The sequence below is a fragment of the Zootoca vivipara genome, chromosome 14 (genome assembly GCF_965207765.1).
Source record: "Zootoca vivipara chromosome 14, rZooViv2.hap1.1, whole genome shotgun sequence".
Taxonomy (NCBI): domain Eukaryota; kingdom Metazoa; phylum Chordata; class Lepidosauria; order Squamata; family Lacertidae; genus Zootoca; species Zootoca vivipara.
In genome coordinates this window covers 10,359,416-10,378,839 of record NC_142597.1, presented here as the reverse complement: position 1 = coordinate 10,378,839, position 19,424 = coordinate 10,359,416, and the positions used below count along the sequence as shown (strand labels likewise).

The 19,424-nt window shown below is 47.5% G+C and overlaps 1 protein-coding gene across 4 annotated transcripts; it reads right to left on the bottom strand.

The window, feature by feature from the left end:
• Positions 1–4,076: 4,076 nt before the first annotated feature.
• Positions 4,077–16,601, bottom strand: DUSP26 (dual specificity phosphatase 26). Of its 4 annotated transcripts, none has more exons than XM_035139856.3 (5): positions 16,489–16,601; positions 10,213–10,265; positions 8,546–8,822; positions 7,314–7,528; positions 4,077–4,701 (listed from the first exon to the last, which is right to left on the bottom strand). In XM_035139856.3, exons 3-5 carry the CDS (start codon positions 8,722–8,724, stop codon positions 4,502–4,504), a joined length of 594 nt encoding a protein of 197 aa, XP_034995747.1. In that variant the 5' UTR covers positions 8,725–8,822; positions 10,213–10,265; positions 16,489–16,601; the 3' UTR covers positions 4,077–4,501. The 4 variants fall into 4 exon arrangements, with proteins under 4 accessions (XP_034995747.1, XP_088514393.1, XP_034995746.1 ...); XM_088658267.1 differs by having other exon boundaries at positions 8,546–8,817; XM_035139855.3 differs by lacking the exon at positions 10,213–10,265.
• Between the last annotated feature and the right edge of the window lie 2,823 nt (positions 16,602–19,424).

Genomic DNA, 19,424 nt, shown 5'->3' with positions numbered 1-19,424 from the left:
TCAGTGTCTTCTTCATTGTCCTGCCATTACAACTATTTTTTAACCTAATTTGTGGCCATTTGAGGGTAGGAGAACCCCAGTCGCACCTCACCTCTGTCCATTGCAGATACATAAAGCACTATTAAGGCTTGGAGGGACTTCTGTTCCTTTAATTAAACACTTCCTATGCGTTGGTTGCACCTATTCATTGCTTTCTCTTTAGCATGGCTTGTGTGTGCGCATATTTATATTGCTTGTATGTATACATGTGTATTCAAGTGTTAGTGAGCTACCATCTGTTCACTACCTCTTGAATGACCTCTCTGAATCGTCCCAATATCTGTTGGTTCCTACTGTGTGGTGTAGACAGCACAGTCCTGTTACGTAGGTTGGCCACATGCTTAGATGAAGGAATTTCAGCGGGTGTAGCTTGTCAAGCCACCACTACATATCCATTAAAAATGCAACAGACCTGTTCCCCTTTTCATCTCACCATCTTAAACCCTATGCAAGTCCATTCAGAAATAAGTTCCATTGCATTCAATGGGGCATAGTTAGGGTTGCCATGTGTCCTCTTTTTCCAGGACACGCCGTCTTTTTCAGGGGTAAAATTTCTGGTGGATTTTTTTACGGTAATTTGCCAAAATATCTCTGGCTATACTTTCTGGGTGAGACATAGACATAACATAACTGGTGGCTGAAGACTTGATTTCCTCTTCTCTTCTCCTGCCCCTCTCAGCAATACTTCACAGCTTCTATAGCCTTCTCATAGTAGGGGTATTTAAAATGAGAATCGTCATAGTGTCCTCTTTTTTGCTTTTCAAAATATGGCAACCCTAGATTCCCAGGTAAGTGGGTATTCTAAGGTTACCAGATTTTTTTTTTCAATGAATCCGGGGACACTTTTCAACTTCAATGGATTTTGCATGGGGACTGATTTGTAAATCCAGGGACTGTCCCCGGGAAACGGGGACGTCTGGTAACCTTGGGGTATTCATCACTAACTATCCCCTTCTTGCTAAACTGAAGAAGTGTGCATGCACACTACCTGTAGAAGTGTGCATGCACACGAAAGCTCATACCTATGACAAACTTAGTTGGTCTCAGGTGCTACTGGAAGGATTTTTATTTTTTGTTTTGTTTCGACTACGTCAGACCATAGCTGCCAGGTTTTCCCTTTTCTCGCGAGGAAGCCTATTCAGCATATTGGAATTTCCCTTAAAAAAGGGAGAACTTGGCAGCTATGCGTCAGACCAACACGGCTACCTACCTGTAACTATCCCTTTCTTGCAACTAGGGGCATAAACAGGAAGCAATGAGACTAAACCTGCAAACAACAAACATTGAACTGAAGTTGCTCAGGCCCTTTGCTGAACAGGGCGTACTTGTGAGCTGTAGGGGTGAATACCCATTGAGACTGGTGGGGTGGAGAGTGTGGGAATCATGCCTCCAAAATACTATGCAAAGTAATGCTGTAGCATCAACACCACAGTAGTCAGCCCCCCCCCAGTTGCTTCAGTTATCAGCTGTATAGAGAGTGAGTTTTAACTGTGAGAGCAGCAGGTGTTGTTTTATGCTGCTGTGTGCCTCACAATCAGTGAGTCTCAGATACAAATTCATGTAAGTATGTTTCAGTGTACCAAGTAAAAGTAATGCATCATTTTTTTAAACTTTAAAGAAAGTATTTTGCATAGTCTTTTATCGGAAGGAAAAAGAGGACCATTTAAAAGGGTCAAATGACCCTGGGCAACTTCCGCACCGCACATATAATTCCGCACAGAAAGCAGGAAGGCCAAAGGGGGGTGGGACCAGAGCCAGTGACAGGCAGAGCCAACTTGTTATAGTTTTGTCCCCATCCTTCTCCCTGCTGAGTTCTAAAAGGAGGAGGAGGAACTTGGCAGCTGGGACTGCCACCTGGATGGGAAGGCAAGCAGGCAGGCAGGAGCTGGATGATGACAGACTGAGGTTGGCATCTATAAGGAGAACATGGCTATGGAGGAAAGGGATTGCTGAACAATACAGCTGTGCAGAACCTCCAATTTAATTTTGCTTATATACTGATGAAAAGGGCCTTGGCATCATTTCTCACACCTGGTGCTAAAAGTGCTTTTGGACTTCTTTTGCGCCATTTCCACATCCCAAATGAACAATGGGGGGGGGGAGAGAACAGGCGGAAGAAAGCCATCTTTAAACCAGACATTACACTCTAGCCAACAACATCTATTTATTTTCATTGCCAGCGTGGGAAATGCCAACGCTGCTGGAACTCTTACATGAGTATCCAGGCTGGAGCTGTTTTTTCTGTGATCTGCTGTGGGTAACTCTGCAAAGCTGAAAGTGTGCTCTATGCTGCATCTGGTGAGCCAGCCTTGCATTTAAGCCTGGTAGCCACAGGCCATGAACGACTGAAGGCAGGTGAGGGCATGGACTTACATGTAGGCGAGGGAGCAAGTGGATGGAGCAGGGACCAAGCACCCCATTCATAGGAGCATTGGAAGTTTTCTTATACAGAGCCAGATAATTGTCTACATTGAATGGCAGCAGCTCTTCAGATTTCAGACAGGGAGACTCCCCCAGCCCTACCTGGAGATGCTGGGAATTGAGCCTGCGACCTTCTGGATGCAAAATATATCAGTACCACTGATCTATGGTCCTCCCCCCATGGTTCCTAGAATGAACCTGAGTCCCTTCAACTTTCAGCAGCTGGTACAAACAAAAAATCCATTCTAGGAGGTGGGGAATCCACCCCACCAGCAATTCTGCTTTAGGAACCATTGAACTTTTTATCTTTATGCCTGGTATCACTCAAATGATACAGTACTTCCATTCATTGCCGGTCATGGCAGGTCTCTGGAGCTGAAGCTGCGTACCAATATGTCTTGCTCCCTCTTCAAAACTTGCCACTTTTGGGTGACATGTTTGGTTGGTCCTAAAAAAAGGTATGACCCAACAGTGGATTTAAGAAAAGACTTGATTCTCCATATTCTGTATCTTTGACCAGCTAGCTAGAGTGGAAGAAAAGAGGCCCACAAATGCCCCTTGGCCTACTTGAGAGTACAGTGGAACCTCGGTTTATGAATTTTCGGTTTGCGAACGCCGCGGACCCATCTGGAACGGATTAATTCACCTTCCATTACTTTCAATGGGAAAGTTCGCTTCAGTTTATGAACACTTCAGTTTATGAACAGACTTCTGAAACCAATTACACCCATGCTTCGGGTTAAGTACGCTTCAGGTTGAGTACTCCGCGGACCCGTCTGGAACGGATTAATCCACTTTTCATTACTTTCAATGGGAAAGTTCGCTTCAGTTTATGAACGCTTCAGTTTATGAACAGACTTCTGGAACCAATTGTGTTCATAAACCGAGGTACCACTGTAATTAAGTAGACAGAAAAAGCCCGCACCAAGCCTGTGAGAATTTCACCAACATTTTCTCTCCCCATTGACAATTTCTGAATGCAGTTTCTTTTCTCATTAAGTGATGGGAGAATGGTTAAAAATACTAAGAACAGTGCTCTGTGTACTTCATTCCATCCAAGCCAGTGCCAGGCTTTAGACAGCCCCTTTTCATGGTCTTGACCATGCCCAGCAACCAGGGCCCAGCCCTGCTTGTAGTGGTTGCAACAGAATTACTGATCAACTCAGACTATAGAGCTGTGAAACATAGCTGTCAAGTTCTCCCCTTTTTAAAGGGAAATTCCCTTATGCTGAATAGGCTTCTTCGCAAGAAAAGGGAAAACTTGACAGCTATGCTGTGAAATCAATACATTTTACAAATCTGTGGTCCAGGGCATTAGATTTTGGGTAACTTGATGGGAGCTGATTTTGGCTCCCATTCAAAAGACGCAGCAGCAGCACCTGTGACTGGAAAGCACCTGGGGGCTTGATAGAGAGGGTGATGAATTGGGGTGCAGCTGGGTTACGCTAGTGAAAGGCCCTTCTAAGTTCCTGGGACCCTTGGGCAGTTGCTGATCTGGGACTACTCCTCACCCCACCCCAGACAGCAGCAGCATGGCTCTCTAGCAGTAACCAACCCTATTCTTCCCTTGTCCCATAACTGCCCATCACTGTTGGGTTGAAAAATTCTCTGGTGCATTTAGTCTCTGCAGGACTTTATTCTCACAGCTAAAATACATTAGGGAACTACCCAAGCATTTTAACAAAGGCTAAAAGCAAATACGGGGAGCAACAGGCCACACCACACAGGACTCCGAGGGGATTTAGGCAGCTGAAGGCTCCCCTGGTCTGAGGTTCAGACTTGATATCAAGAAGAGCCCCATTTTATGGCTTCCCAAAGGAGGGAGAAATGGAGAGGGGGGGTTGGGGAACTCTCTGCCTCTTGGAAACCTCTTGGAAACCTCTGGCTGACACCTGAAGCTAACTTTAGGAATTAGAGGCCTTGTAGGCCTTGGGTTTCTGCAGGGCAGGAACTGTGGAAGTTCAGGGATACCAGAACCCCAATTATGACCTGGAAATGCCTCAGGATTGGCTCCAACATTGTTTCCCTCCGGCCCTTCCACTCATGGCCTCTGCTTCAACCTGAGGGAGTTGTCCAGGGCAGCCAACTGACGTAGGAAACCCCGGTTGGGGATGATGCCTCGGTGGTCCTTGACGGTCTTTATGGCCTCCACCAAGGTCAAGTGATGGTAAATCATGAGGTAGGCGAGGACCAAAGTGGCTGATCTGCTCACCCCCACGGCACAGTGAACCAGGATCCTTCCTGCAGGAAGAAAGGGGAGATATAGATGTGTTAGATATAGGTATACAAAGTAAGTGTTGACAGGGTTGCCATCAGGGTTGGACTTGGGGGCAGAGGTCCAGGGCCCTACTCAGCAGAAGGAGCAGGAGGCTCCCTGCCTTCCAAACACAGTAGGGATGACTAAACACATTCAGAATAAACTGAAGTAATGCAGGTTGCAATCTGAAGAGCTCCCAACCGCATTAAAACCATTATCTATCTGAGAGTAGCTAAAGTGCACCATTGAATATCAAATGGCAGCTGAGGCATTTATGGCCCGTAAGGTTAGAGAGGGTGTGTACCTCAGCAAAGATGCCACCAATTTAAACAACCCTAGAAAGATTCCCTCCCCCAGCACAACCTTATCTTTCCATCCTCATTTGGTTCAGGACACAGGAGTGAGGGACCTCAAGAACGGGAGCCACATGTAGCCTTCCAGGCGTTACTATCTGGCCCTCAGGACTCTCCTCATGTCCTATTTTTCACTTCCCTTGAGTGTTTTCACTTGGTCAGAATGTATCCTTGAACTCTGATCATGCCTCTAGCATCCCTGGATGGAGAATAAAGAGAGAGGTGTGTGTGTGTGTGTGTGTGTGTGTGTGTGTAGAAAGTAGTTTATCACACAAAGGTAAAATTTGCATGGTTGCTCCACCTACTTTTGCAGCTGGCCCCACCCACCATTGGCAGATGGCCCCTGGAAAGTTTCCCAGGAGGAATTGTAGCCGTTTGCCTGAAAAAGGTCCCCAATTCCCGCAGGACAATGGCCATACTGTGTGGATCAAGTGGAAAACTGCTTGGGCCCATGTGTTCTAGACACAGGGCAAGGAGAAGTGTGGACAAGCCCTCTATTTTACTGGTACATCTTTTCCTTGCTGTACACTGCCCTGGAATCCATCAGGGTGATGGGCAGTTTAGACACATCAAAAACAAATATATGATGCACCAGCGGTGTAGCAGAACTGCAGCCAGGCACGACGAAGATGCCTGCCATCTTCCTTGTGTGCCGCAGCCTCTCTCCACCCCCGGGTCAGGCTTGACCCGGGGGTGGAGCTGTGGCTGGCGGCATTGAGCCGTTGCATGAGGAAGCTGTCTCTGCATCTCCCTCGCGTGCTGGAGCCAAGCTCCAATGAGGGAGCCTGTTGTGGGGGCAGCTGGTCAAACTCCCTGAAAAATATGTCTCCTCTACGCTATGCAGGGGCAGACATAAATCCTGCAATGATCAGCAGGGTTTATTTTCAGGTAAGTGCGCACTGACTCACAGACTTTTTACTTTTGTGTTCAGCTTTTCCTCCAAGGTGCTCAAGGCAGCACACAGTCCTCCCTTTCTACTTGCTCCTCACAGCAAGCCTGCGAAGTAGAGCAAACTCTACTTCACATGCAGCTGCTGGGTGACCTTGGGCTAGTCACACTTCTCTGAAGTCTCTCAGCCTCACTCACCTCACAGAGTGTTTGTTGTGCCGGAGGAAGGGAAAGGAGAATGTTAGCCGCGTTGAGACTCCTTAGGGTAGTGATGAAACGGGATATCAAATCCAAACTCTTCTTCTTCTTCTTCAAACAGAAAGGTAATGACTGGCCCAAGATCACCCAGTGATCTTGGCTTCTCCCCCAAGATTCTTGGGAACTGAGTTTTTAGGGGAACCCGATTCCACGAACAGAGCTGCAATTTCAAGCACCTGCAACAAACTACAGTTCTCAGGATTCTTGGGTGGGGCGGGGGGAAGCCATGCGCTTTAAATATATGCTATGAATATGGTCTGGGTGTAACAGTCAATCTCTCTTTCACCATGGGAAAGAATCTCTCTTTGTGTGTGTGTGTGTGTGTGTGTGTGTGTGTGTGTGTGTGTGTGTGTGTAATTTTTATTAAATTTTCTGTTTTACAATTTAAAATATTCATTTAAACAACCTAAAAATGTCAATGACTTCCCTTCTTCTCTTTCCATGGTTCCTTTTTTCATATCATAATAAATCCCTGCATATTTTTCATAAGCTAAACCATTCAGTACTCCATTATTACATCCATCAAAACTTGTTTACACTTGTTTACATTTATCTTAATGCTGCCAACGTTTTCAAGTGTACATAATTTCCCCCCATATATTCAATAAACATTTTCCAAGCTTCTTTAAACGTATGTTCTTCTTGTTCTCTTATTCTATATGTTGGGTCTGCAAGCTGCACATAGTCCATCAGTTTAAGTTGCCAATCTTCTTTAGATGGGACCTCACTCGCTTTCCATTTTTGGACTAATGAAACACGGGCCGCAGTAGTGGCATACATAAATAACCTTTTTTGACACATGGGAATTTCCGTCTGAATTATCCCCAACAAAAAGGACTCTGTTTTTTTTGGGGGGGGAAGTACTTTTAAAGAATTTTTCCAATTCATTATGAATTATTTCCCAATACTCTTCTACCCTTTTACAGGTCCACCACATATGTGGAAGAATCTCAGCATACCAATCCCATGACAGTGTGCTCACAGGCACCAGTCCTACTTCCATCCAGATTGTTGTCCCCCCAACGTGAAACTCTCACCAATGCTATTCAGTTCTGCAAAAAGTTGGGCCATCAAGCCACCTCCCGCCAGGGGCTCACCTCCAGTCCTGCTCAGCGCCTTATGGATGAAGTCAGCGGCGGGATCAAAGTAGGGGCTCATGTCGAAAGAGGGCGAGTCGTGGGCCTCGATGCCCAGGTAGCAGATGCCAGTGCCTTCATAGTAATCAGCCCCTCCCCTCCACTTGCTGTGCGAGGCATTGAGGATGTGGGTGATGTTCAGGCGTGCCAGCTCCCGGCGGTTGGCAGCTATATCTCTACATGGGGGGGAAGAAGATGGAGCAGGGAGGCTTGCTAAGCAACCCTCTCAGTGCAACTGGCTGGTGTGCATCTAAAGGAGTAAGGATGCTCATGCAGGCTTTTAAACAGAAAACTCAAATGGATACAGAAAAGGGGTGGAACGAACCTTAGGATGGGAAACATGAGAAACAGAGAGAAATGGAGATTTGTCCCTCTGTAGGTGTCAGGATGCTGTCAGCATCTCCTGGCTAGTTGCCCAGGAAAGTATAAAGACGAGGAAAAGTTTCTTACCATCCTTTTTTATTTCAATATTACAGAGAGAAGCTATAGAAGACATCTGAAGGCAGTCCTGTTTAGGGAAGTTTTTAATGTTTGAAGTTCTATTCTGTTTTTAATGTTCTGTTGAAAGCTGCCCAGAGTGGCTGGGGAAACCCAGCCAGATGGGCAGGGTGGAAATAAGTTATTATTACTGTATTATTATTATTATTATTATTATTATTATTATTATTATTCATTATTATTATTATTATTAAACCCAGCCTCTTGGATAATGGCATTGTCCCAAGTGAATCTCCACCCCCCGTCTCTCCCACTTCCTCATTTGACACTTCTACGGGTACTGCTACATGCTTTCTGCCTGGAGCTCTTTGCTCTCCTACTTTTAAGGCTCACCAGGTTATGCCAGATCGGGGGTCTGGAATGCTTTCTAAAGACACCGTGCCAGCCAGCTGCCATTCCGGTCCTGCCTCCTCCTTTCCCATTATTTCTCAACATTCCCCCTCATCTGCCTCTGAGCTGTGACCTCCCTCAAACCCCTGTTGTAAATCTATACTGTCTTCCTCTTCCTCCTCCCTGGAGGGTTCAGGATGGGGAGGCAATCTCCACCATTCCTCCTCTGCCCAGTCCCTGACAGCAGGCAATGTCATGCATACCCTCCAGTTCCTTAGCAGCTGCAGATCACAAGACCTCCTCCCCACCACTGCCCCCACCCCACAGTGACAGGGTCTGATCCCAACATCTGGGCCAGTACGTACTGATCTCCTAGGTAGAGTCCTGGCCACACTTCGTCAGCATGGTTGCAGGCTGTCTTCCCTGTGTAGAGCAGCCTCTCCAGTTCAAAGATGCTGAGGACGGGGTGGCTGACGGTGTCATCGTGAATCCGCCGGCTGGGAGCCCTGGATCCGTTCCGGGAGAACCGGGACAAGAAGGACATTGGTGCCGCCAAGCCCCCCCTTGCATCCCGGGCCTCTTGAGGGGGCTGGGGCGGGGCAGTGTTTCTGCTGCGACCACCACCCACGGTCGGTTTCTAAGCTGAAAGAGAAGCATAGGGGGTATTAGCAGCACCACATCCAGCCTGTGGATTGTCTGCACTCGGTGTCTCTCCTTCCCGATCCTGTTAAAAATGGAAAAAGCTAAAGCAAGGAGTCTTTGATGGGGCAAGAACACCGAGTTACAGTGCTTTGATGGGGCAAGAGCACCGAGTTACACGACCAGCCTCCGCCTTTTCCCTGGCACCCTCCAGAACTTGGCACCCTGGTGCCCCGTGCCACTTGCCTCTATGGGCAAGACACCCCTGTGCCAGTGACTCACTCCTGTGAGCAGTCTGGCCACAACATTCCTGTCTGGCTTCCAGAATGGCATGGGCTTCATAAGCATTCTCTGACATATTTTACAAGGCCTTTTGCAAAAGAAAAGAAAGAAAGGCAGAATAAAATAGGGATGGGAATAGGAAAATAGGTCTGTGGTAAAGAGGGAACTTGGATAACATCTTGTTTTGGATGATCTCGAAAGGACAAATTGGGCTTGGCAGCTGTGTTGACCTTGAAACACTACTAGTTTGTGGGCTCAACAGCCTGAGCTCCAGGAACCCGGTGAGTTTGGCATTTATTAACTCTGTCTGCTTGCTCCTGCCTGGCTTTTTCTGTTTCAGTGCCAGGCATTGAAAGCAGCAACACAGCTGCTTAAAACTGCCATGGTTTTCCCCAAAGAACCCTGGGAGTTGTAGTTTGGTAAGGGACTTTGGTTGGGAATTGTTAGGAGACCCTTGTACCTCTCACAGAACCACAATTGTCTGAGTGGTTTAACAATCAATCCTACATCCCCGTAAACTCTGGGAATTGTAGCTCTGTGAAGGGAATAGTAGTCTCCTAGCGCTCAGCACCCTTAACAAACTACAGTTCCCAGGATTCTTTGGGGGAAGCTGTTTAAAGTGGTATGATCCTGCTTTAAATGTGTAGTGCATATGGGGCCTGACTCTACATTGGATTGCTCGTGTACTTGGGCAATTTGAAACCTGCTTTCTTGTTCAAATAGACAAGCGAAGAAACCCAGCTGCCACTTTAGTGTTCATTAATGGGCATTCAATCATTTTACACGACTTTTAAGAAATTCACATGTGCAGAGGAGGAAAAAACGCCGGTTGGCGTTTCCCTCAGCTTTTGAGCTGGCATCTCCTGACCAGTTGGGATTGGGATGAGCTCAGCTGCTGCCTTCCTTCAAAACGATGTTTGTCCAGCACAGCTCTGCCAGATCAGAGGCTGGCTGCCAAGGCTAGAATAGTAATGAGGGAGGCTGGCAGGTGCCAGGAGCTTTGTAGAGAGACAGCCAGGAGCTGGAGGAGAAGAAAAACAAAAATCAAGATATCTCCACCCTGGCACTGACCCCGTTACAAGACAAGGGAAAAGACAAATTATTCACCCACCTCCACACACACTTGGGTCCTCTTGTGGTATTTAGGGGAGCTCTGATTTTCCACTAGGAGGGGAGAGAGAAGGAACCCAAGGAGGAAAAGGCAACCCATTTCTGCTCTATTTAGGGAGGAACTGTCATGCAGTGGAAATAATATGACTTTTGCATACAGAATGTCCTTGTTTTAATTCCCAGCGTCGCCAGCTGAAAGGATCTCTTAGGTCAGTGATGGCGAACTTATGACATGCGTGTCAGACGTGACACGCAAAGCTCTCACTGCTGGCACGCGCCCCATCGGCCCATTCGTGCTGTTGTTGTTGGTTCCCCCCCCCATTTGTTCTCCTGCTCCTCCTACAGCTTGTCTCCGCTAGAGCTTGTCTCCGCTGTTAAAACCAGGATCCTTTGTTGTTGTTGTTGTTGTTGTTGCTGCTGGTAGCCATAGATTGGTTTTTTAACCCATTCTGTGCTGGGTTTTTTTGGCGCTTTGGCGGACTATGTCGGTGCTGCGTGTTAGTTCCAGCGAACGTATTATTCGTCATTTATTTCTGTTCTCTTTCCCCCCCAAAAAGCGCCCCCCCAAAAGCAAAGCAACTTTTGCACACACCCCAGGAAAACCTCCCAAACATTGGTCAGCAGCTCCCCCAAAAAAGCTCAACAACTCTGGGCACTTTGTGATAAATAAGGGGTTTTTGGTTTATTAAATAATTAGTTTTTGGTTTATTAAATACAGTTATATATTACAATTATACATTTTTGTTATTTAAACTATAAATATTACAAAATTATGGTTTTTTTATCTCAAAGTGACACACCACCTGAGTTATGCTCGGTTTTTTTGGCGAATTTTGACACACCAAGTTCAAAAGGTTGCCCATCACTGTCTTAGGTGGATGGGAAGCTCCCCTCCATGCCTGGGACCACAGGGAGCTGCTGCCAGTCAGAGTAGGCAGCAGTGGCCTAGATGGACAAAGAGTTTGATCCGGTCCCCAAGACACCTTCCTACATAACCTGAAGCTCACTTTCCTGGCTCTCAAAACTGCCGAGTTGAATTGCTCTGCTTCTGCACAGTGACACTTGGGGTATAATCTGAGCCGAAACGCACCAGGGCCACAGTTGGGAATCTTTCCCCAATGTCTTAGGGTGCTTTCCAGCTGTGGATAATTTAGCAACACCCAACTGTTGCTGTTTTGCTTTCAGCTAGAAGTGGAACAGCGACTTGTAACATGTCCTGCCAAGTGGGCAGTCTCCCTTTCTCCAGCCCCAAAGCTTTGTGGGTGACGGGGTTTTTCATTAGGACTACTGTGCATTGAAACAGGGCTAAATACACCCTAATCGCTATCCTTTCCCAATGCAATTTAAGGGCCGGGGTGGGGTGGTTAGATATAAAAGCAATGCTGTTTGGAAAAGGGGGGTGGGTTAAAATGCTAGAGTTGCTCTTAGGAGACATGGGTCAAACTGCAGGAAATGGCTAGAGTAATCTACGAAGGCCATAGCTGGTCAGAATACAACGTAATAGTCCACGAACACCTGCAGAAATTGTGCAGCTATTCCATGGAGCTAAAAAAGGGTAGCTTTTCTGAGCTCTGGAAAACAAACAAACAAACAAACAAACAAACAAACAAACAAACAGAAGTTGAACAGGAAAAACATGCATAACCTTGCCCATGATTTCATGCCCATGCCCTGTAAAAAGTGAGTTCACCAAGTGTGACTATTCAATGGCAAATGCCCAGTGAAGATGCAGCTTTAGCATGTATGAAGTTGTCCTAAAGAGCTGGTGCTCCCTGGAGAAGGTGCAGCATTTTGTTCTCTCACCACCGAGTAACCTCAGGCAGACTCCACACAATCTGGACATTAGGGGTCTTTGGCACCTCTCATTTCAGGAACTGTGCCCTGGGGTCACTTCATCGTATGCCTATCCAAATGCTGCTGTTGTATCAATCTGTCTGATTCTCCCTTGCTGAACTTTGGAATATGTTCAGCCTGCCTCTTCACAGCTCTTTTCTGTCAGAATCAGGTTGGGGGAATGCGTAGGTGCCAAACCCATTCTGGGAGGCTGGGAGCATTGCAGCTGCAGCTCTTAGGAAGTTCTTTCGGAATACTGAAAATTGCCCTCTGCTGGGTCAGATTATTTTTCAACCGAGCCCAGTGCTGTCTACTCCATGGGTAGGCAAACTAAGGCCTGGGGGCTGGATCCAGCCCAATTGGCTTCTAAATCCAGCTTGTGGACAGTCCGGGAATCAGTGTGTTTTTACATGAGTGGAATGTGTCGTTTTATTTAAAATTCGTCTCTGGGTTATTTGCAGGGCATAGGAATTCGTTCATCCCCCCCCAAAATATAGTCAGGCCCCCCCACAAGGTCTGAGGGACAGTGGACCAGCCCCCTGCTGAAAAAGTTTGCTGACCCCTGGTACTCTGATAGGCAGCAGCTCTTCAGAATCCCAAGGAGAGGGTCTTTCCCACCCTCTGTTGTCTGATCCTGTGGAGCGATGCCAGCGATTGAACCTGAGGCCCACGGCTAGCCCTCTCATCATAGCTGCCAAGTCTCCCGTTTTTCCTGGGAAATCCCCGTTTTTCCAGCTGTTCCTAGCTGAAAAAACGGATTTTTTTTTGTTTTGCCCCGGTTTATTCTGGCGTGGCGGCCATTTTGGAACTGGGCAAAGCAGCATCAAAAGTCACTTCTGAGCATGCTCCGCCCAGTTCCAAAATGGCGGCAGCGCTACTTCCGGCCTGCTATTTCCGGTCCGGTCCCTTAGTTCTCTGACAGCAACTTGGCAGGTATGCCTCTCATTTAGGCCATTTGAGACACATATTAGGCAGAGGACTTGGAAGAGGAGTACAGTGATGCCCTCTCTAGGCTGCCCACTGCCCATCCACACCTCCTCTGTTGCCCCCATGCCTTACTCTGAGAAAGAGTCACTCCTTAGACTCAGAGCAAGGCATTGTGTGGTGAAGTGGCCTTGGCACCCGTGGCTTTGCTGCTGTGGCAAATGCTCTTTGAACTTCAGAAAGATTCGACACCTTGCCTGTAATGGTGCTGGTTGCTTCCTCACGAGAAAGCAGCTCCAAACCCCGTGCTTGGTTTTTACAGGGTTTTATTATATACATATGTACAAGACAGAGCATCAAAAAGCATGACTGTACTATTCCGCTTCAGAATCCGGAAGCACCTCCTTTCGTGACCTCTTCCAACACAGCCCCCTGGGGACCTTGAACCTCCTCCGTTGGTCCCTCCTCTTTTCAACCCTTCTCTGTTGAGGTGAGGGTGCTGGTGGAGCGCCTCCTCCACTAGAGCTGCTCAGTTGAGGGACCGGCACTGTAGCTCCTGGAGCCACCCCCTCTAGAGTGCTTTGGTCCGCCCTCTGCAGCTCTCCCTCTGGAAACCTCATCTCCTCAACATCCCTAAGGGTCTGCACTTCCTCCTGAGCCCCAGTCCCACCATCCGGAGGAAGCTGCCAAGCGCTAGGCTCTGGGGCTCTGGCAGCGTCCAAGAGCCCTCGCTCCGATCCACCAGACTCTCCGCTGACCCCTGGTGGTCCCCTGACATTGCCCCAGAAAAATAGCCTGTTGCCCCGATACAAGGTCTTAGTTTGAGACTGACCCTATAGACCCTGGGTGAGGCCAGAGGCCAAAGTGGGCAGGGCAGCAGATTTAAAATTGACCGTTGTACAGGAGGCTGATTTCCTCACAATCCCTCTCTATCCCTCAAAGTAAGAGCCATTCCAGAGTTCAAGGACACATTCCAGCCTGGCAAAAGCTCTCAGGTTCTGAAGTTGAGATCGCAAAAAAGGGTTAGTTTTGAGGATCAGGGAGAGATGCTTGGAAGGGCTCATTGGGCCCCTGGGCTTAAGATCCCTCACCCCTGGATGTAGGGTCCTTCTTCTAAGCGAGTCATTGTTGGGTGAGAGAGCCTGTTGACTCACCTGTCCTTGCTGTAGCAGAGGCAAAAGTCGAAGTACAGAGCATGAGGAGGAAGAGGAAAAAGAAAAGCAGACAGTGGTATTTGCTGGGCCATCTCAGGTGGCTACATGTCTTCTTCCAGTACTGCTGGGAATGTCTGATTTCAAAGCATACCGTGTTTCTCATATTATAAGACACGTCTTATATTTATTTTTTCCTCAAAAAAACACACTATGGCTTATTTTCAAGGGATGTCTTATTTTTTCCCTCTTCCTCCTGCCGCGGCCGGCATTGCTGCTGCGCCTATCACTATGTCTTATTTTCAGGGTATGGGTTATATTCCTTGAATGCTTAAAAATCCTGCTATGGCTTATTTTATGGGTATGTCTTAAAATATGAGAAACAGGGTAGGCTCCATCACTCTGTCACATCCGCTTTGGTGCTGACTTGCTTCAAGAGGACAGCTTTCTTTGGAGTCTTTGCTGCTGGGTGTGGTGTTGGGCAAAATGTATGATAATACCAAAAATCTGAACTCGGCGATGCAGAGGATATTGCATCGTGTTCAGAAATGTGTGCACATAGACGCACGCACTTAACAGAATCACCAGAAATGACTGGTAGTTTCTGAATGGCATCAAATTGTTTAGAATATTGCTCTGTACTATCTGAACTTGGCCCAAGCTGTGCCTCCGTATCGGTCTGGGAGTGAAACAGGGATGCCCTCACACCCGGCGGTGGTTTTTCTATCTTCCCCTTGTTTACCAGTTGAAAGCAGAACAGCTTTTATAAAGACTCTGCAGCCTGTGGATTGTGGACAAAATGGGGGGTGGAGGAGGCTGCTTGAGCCCCTGATAGCTTACAGTTCAAGGAGGGGGACTTCAGGTCAGTGAGCTGAGTGCAAACACCATCTCTTCCTTACCCTTCATGAGAAGGTCCAGGAGTAGGAAAAACAACAACCCCCTCCTTCATTGCTACATCAAAATAAAGGATTACATTCGAGGGTGGCAGCCAGTCTGAAACCTGAGTGCCTTAACTCAGCAGGGGAGGCTGTGAAGGGAAATAAAGCTTTTCCAACACATCTTACTGGGCTATAACACAGAGATGGGAAAACCAGATTCCTCCCGATCTGGCTGGACTGCAACTCCCTTCATCCCTGACTGGTGGCCATGCTGTCTGGGGCTGATGGGAGATGGAGTCCGACAACATCTGGGGAGCCACAGGTTCCCCGGCCCTCCTGGAACAGCTCATCTTGGGCCTGTGCCTTTTGCAGCAAGGCAGCTGTGTTTCTAAAGGATCAGTGGCCGATGGCCATTTAGCTTAATGAGAATCAAGCATTGGCTGGGGCAGCCTTCCAGGTTGAAGATCAGATTAGATGCAACAGATCCACTCCTCTCCATGGAGCAGCCCTGTTCAGAATACATGCTTGGGGGGGGGGAGGGAGGGAGAGGCTTTTCTTCCTGCACAATGTTGCACACAATGCACTGCTCTTGTAATGCTCCCACTGGAGCACTACAGAGGGGAAAGTAGAGATTGCCTCTGAGTCCTGCCTGTTGTTTTGTCTGCCTTGCTTCCCAGCCTCATAACACAAGCAAAATAAGAAGCCATGTTCCCATGCTGCGCAACTCTCTCCTTGTTATCAATCTTTTTCACAGGGTTTCCTGTGCCCCATGCATCGTGCACGAGAGCCCTTATTTTATCCGTCCTCCCAATGGGAGGCCACAATTGTTCCCACTTTACAGAGGCAGAAAAATGAGACTGAGTTTGAAGAAGATGTCTCTGGCTCAAGTTAAACCTAAAAGCCAGGCAGAGTCCTCAAATCCACCCCCTCAGTCCTTCCAAAATTATCCACCTGCCCACTGGTTCTCAGCCCGGCATTTTTTTTTTGTGCCAAAAAGCAGCCATTTAAAAGCACGGATTTGTTTTGAAAGAAGCCAGCTCCAAGAATGAGTTCTGCGTGGCATCAGTGTTTGGTAAGGAGGCACATTTTCTATGACACCAGGATCTATCTCCTACAACCCATAGATACCCCACCCTTATATGCACATCAGCATGAATCTGGCTCTCGTTTTCTTTCCACCGTACTGTTGGGATGATAAGTTAGTTAGCAGAGAGTAAATATCACAGGGTCATGCAGCCTGAGACCTCCCACTTCAACAACAAGCCTTGATCCTGCCAAAGTTCTGCCACAGTTCCCTGCCACATACATGCATGCAAAGCATCGGATAGCCTGCTTCTTCTAAATGGCAGCTTCTCGGAGAGAGGACAGGCAGAAGCCTCTCCTTGCTGGCACAGCGCAAGGGGGGAAGACCAAGGAAGCCACAGGCTCTGTCCTGCGATGGAAGTGCCACAAAGAGACAACAAGAGAGCCAGCTGGCCCCAGTTACTTTACCTTTGTCAAGGCTCTGATTTTTCTCTGCTGGGAAAGCAGGCTTCTCCGTCTGATCTAGTCGGCCATCTCCTCTGCTCTCCCTCTCCTTGCTGCTGCTACTCCTGCTACTGTCTGACGCTGTTGCTGCTGAAGAAGGGGAAAGGCTGCTGTCTCAACATCTATTTTAAGCCCTGGCATGTCCATGGGCAGATTTGTTTCCTATTAGACAGTGAATGGGTGAGAGAGAGTAGAGTAGCAGCTCAGGAGACAGCCAGCCAGAGAGAGCAGGCACGTGCAAACACACGCCACAGATGCGCCACACGCTTGCTTGCTCGCTTCAGTCTGCACGGCAACACAGGGGCACACCTGTGCTACCACGCGAAAGCCCGGCGCAGACCCTTCGCTGTGATTAATATGTTACTTAATGCAAATGAATGAAGGGGCAGCCAGCTGATAACCCCACAGGGCAAATGCAGCCGGCAAAGCCATTGTTAAGCTAGGTCCTGGCTGCTGTGCCACATTTTTAATCCAATCCAAGCTGGGAGAAAAACATTTCGCTAGAAAGAAAAGGGAAATACATTTTTAAATACCCCCCCCCCATTAGTTATGAGAGCTAGTCCTCATTTGCATGTTAGAGACAGAACAAAATCCATACCCCAGTTGGGGGCTACTTGCAGGAAACATGGGAGAGGGCAAATGTGCATAAAAACATGAGCTGCTCTGCTTCAGAAGGCACACTCGCAGGAATGCTGTTATCCCATGCACGGTTTTCTCAGGAGAAATGAGTCCCATCAGTCAAAAGACGAAGAGGCTGTGCAGAGTGCTGATTGGCTGGGGGGTTTGGTGACACCAACAAGCACCCTCCCCTCTCTCCACAGAAGCATTTTCCCCAGCTGAAGAACAAAACATGTTTTTAATTTTTTTATAAAAAAAAATCATGCACTTCAGACGTGTAATGGTAGAAAAGGAAATTTAAACACACAAAGGTAAATAGCCCACTTGAAGTATGGGAGGAGGAACAAAAATGTCTCATTTGAAGGTAGAAAGAAGCTGGACTCATCCTATGGGGCAAAAATATAATATTGTAATAATAATCCTGGTTTTTTATGCACAAACCTTATATACTCCAGGAAGCACAGGAAACCTGCCTTATACAGTGGTACCTCGGGTTACAGACACTTCAGGTTACAGACTCCACTAACTCAGAAATAGTACCTCGGGTTAAGAACTTTGCTTCAGGATGAGAACAGAAATTGCACGGTGGTGGCGCTACGGCAGTGGAGGCCCCATTAGCTAAAGTGGTACCTCATGTTAAGAAGAGTTTCAGGTTAAGAACGGACCTCCAGAACGAATTAAGTTCTTAACCAGAGGTACCACTGTACCGGGTCACACTGTGACCTGGCATGACCTAGTACCTGAGGAAGTGGCTCTCGTGAGTTTCCTAGAAGAATCCGTCCCATCCTCTGATTGTTTTCACTGGAGATGTCAGTGAGACCTTGGGGTCTCCAATTTCAGCAGCTACCTGTGCAACACCAAAAATTGCCCTCCCCCTTATCACCTTCCATTCTCCATTACAGTTACGGTGCCCCCGGGGCTCTGTGCCCAGTGTGACTGAACTGGTCACACTCCCCTAAACCTGCCTCTGTGAATGACTGAACCCGGGACTTTTTGCATGCAAAACACAATGCTCTGGCAATGTGCCCTGACTCCTCCCTATCCATTTCATTTAAATGTTAATGCATTCCTAGCTCATGCAGTTCTACGGAGACCAGGCCACACAAGCTTTGGGCTTGTCCATCTCTCTGTTTGCCCTGCCTCTTTCGCCCAGGAAAACCTGCAGCTTACCGTTGAATCTAACCGAATGGCTATCGGGTTTTCTGCGGATTGCAGTGCAGGAGGGCTGCACTAAGGAATAATGGTGGGAGTCACCCCCTCCCCTCCCCCTCCTCCTGATCCTGAATCTTCTCAGGAGCAGGAGGACAGTATAGATTTGGAATAGTGGTTTGCAGAGGGGCATAGTTCAGAAGGCAGAAGCTGGGAAATACTGGATGGGGAGCAGCTAGCAGAAGAAACATTAGAAGATAGAGGGTTAACAGATTCACATTCTCTGGATAGCAGGGGTATAGGAAGGGGGGTTGGGTTGGGTCGCCCTGGGTGTCATAATGGAAGGGGGTGACAAATTATCAAGGAACAAATACTGCCCGACTAGGGCAGTTCTTTTTTGAAAATGCCTGCTCCAAAGGTCTAATCTTACTACACTAGGGATTATATAGCTATATATGAAATTTCACACATATCACTTAATATGTGTGAAAGGCTGAAATTTCAATTCAGTGGAGCACTTAGAATCAGAGAATCATAGAGATGGAAGAGACCACAAGGGCCATCCAGTCCAACCCCCTGCCAAGCAGGAAACACCATCAAAGCATTCCTGACATATGGCCATCAAGCTTCCGCTTAAAGGCCTCCAAAGAAGGAGACTTACTGTTCCCAACACTAACCCTGCGGAAAGCCATCTAATTAGACTTTAATTTGATCTTGACATGTTTTTAGGAGATTATTTAGTTATTGTTTGATTTTATACCAATGTTATGTATCTGATGATAGCTGCCCTGAGCCCGACTTCGGCCAGGGAGGGCAGGATATAAGTTTCTTCTTCTTCTTCTTCTTCTTTCCTTTGTAAGAAAATATGAAATAATGTAAAACCATGTTTGCAGGCAAAAATAAAAAATGTGTATGTGTGTGTGGGGGTGACAAGAAATTTTCTGCACCGGGTACCACCTGACCTTCCTACGCCTCTGCTGGATAGTATCCACCCCCTCCCCCAAAGTCTCGGAGAGCTCAGAAAGTGTAGGAACAGAAAACACAGAGGCTCCAAGCTCAGATTACAAGACATAGGAATAACATACATTAATAGGGACTGGGGGGGAGTGACCTTAATTGGGAGCACTGCCATT

Coding starts and splice junctions, on each gene's coding strand:
- DUSP26 (XM_035139856.3), bottom strand. CDS start 8,724: ATGTCCTTCTTGTCCCGGTTCTCCCGGAACGGATCCAGGGCTCCCAGC. Junction 7,529..8,545: donor GGACTCTACCTAGGAGATCA/GTACGTACTGGC, acceptor CCCCCCATGTAG/AGATATAGCTGCCAACCGCC. Junction 4,702..7,313: donor GGCGCTGAGCAGGACTGGAG/GTGAGCCCCTGG, acceptor TTCTTCCTGCAG/GAAGGATCCTGGTTCACTGT.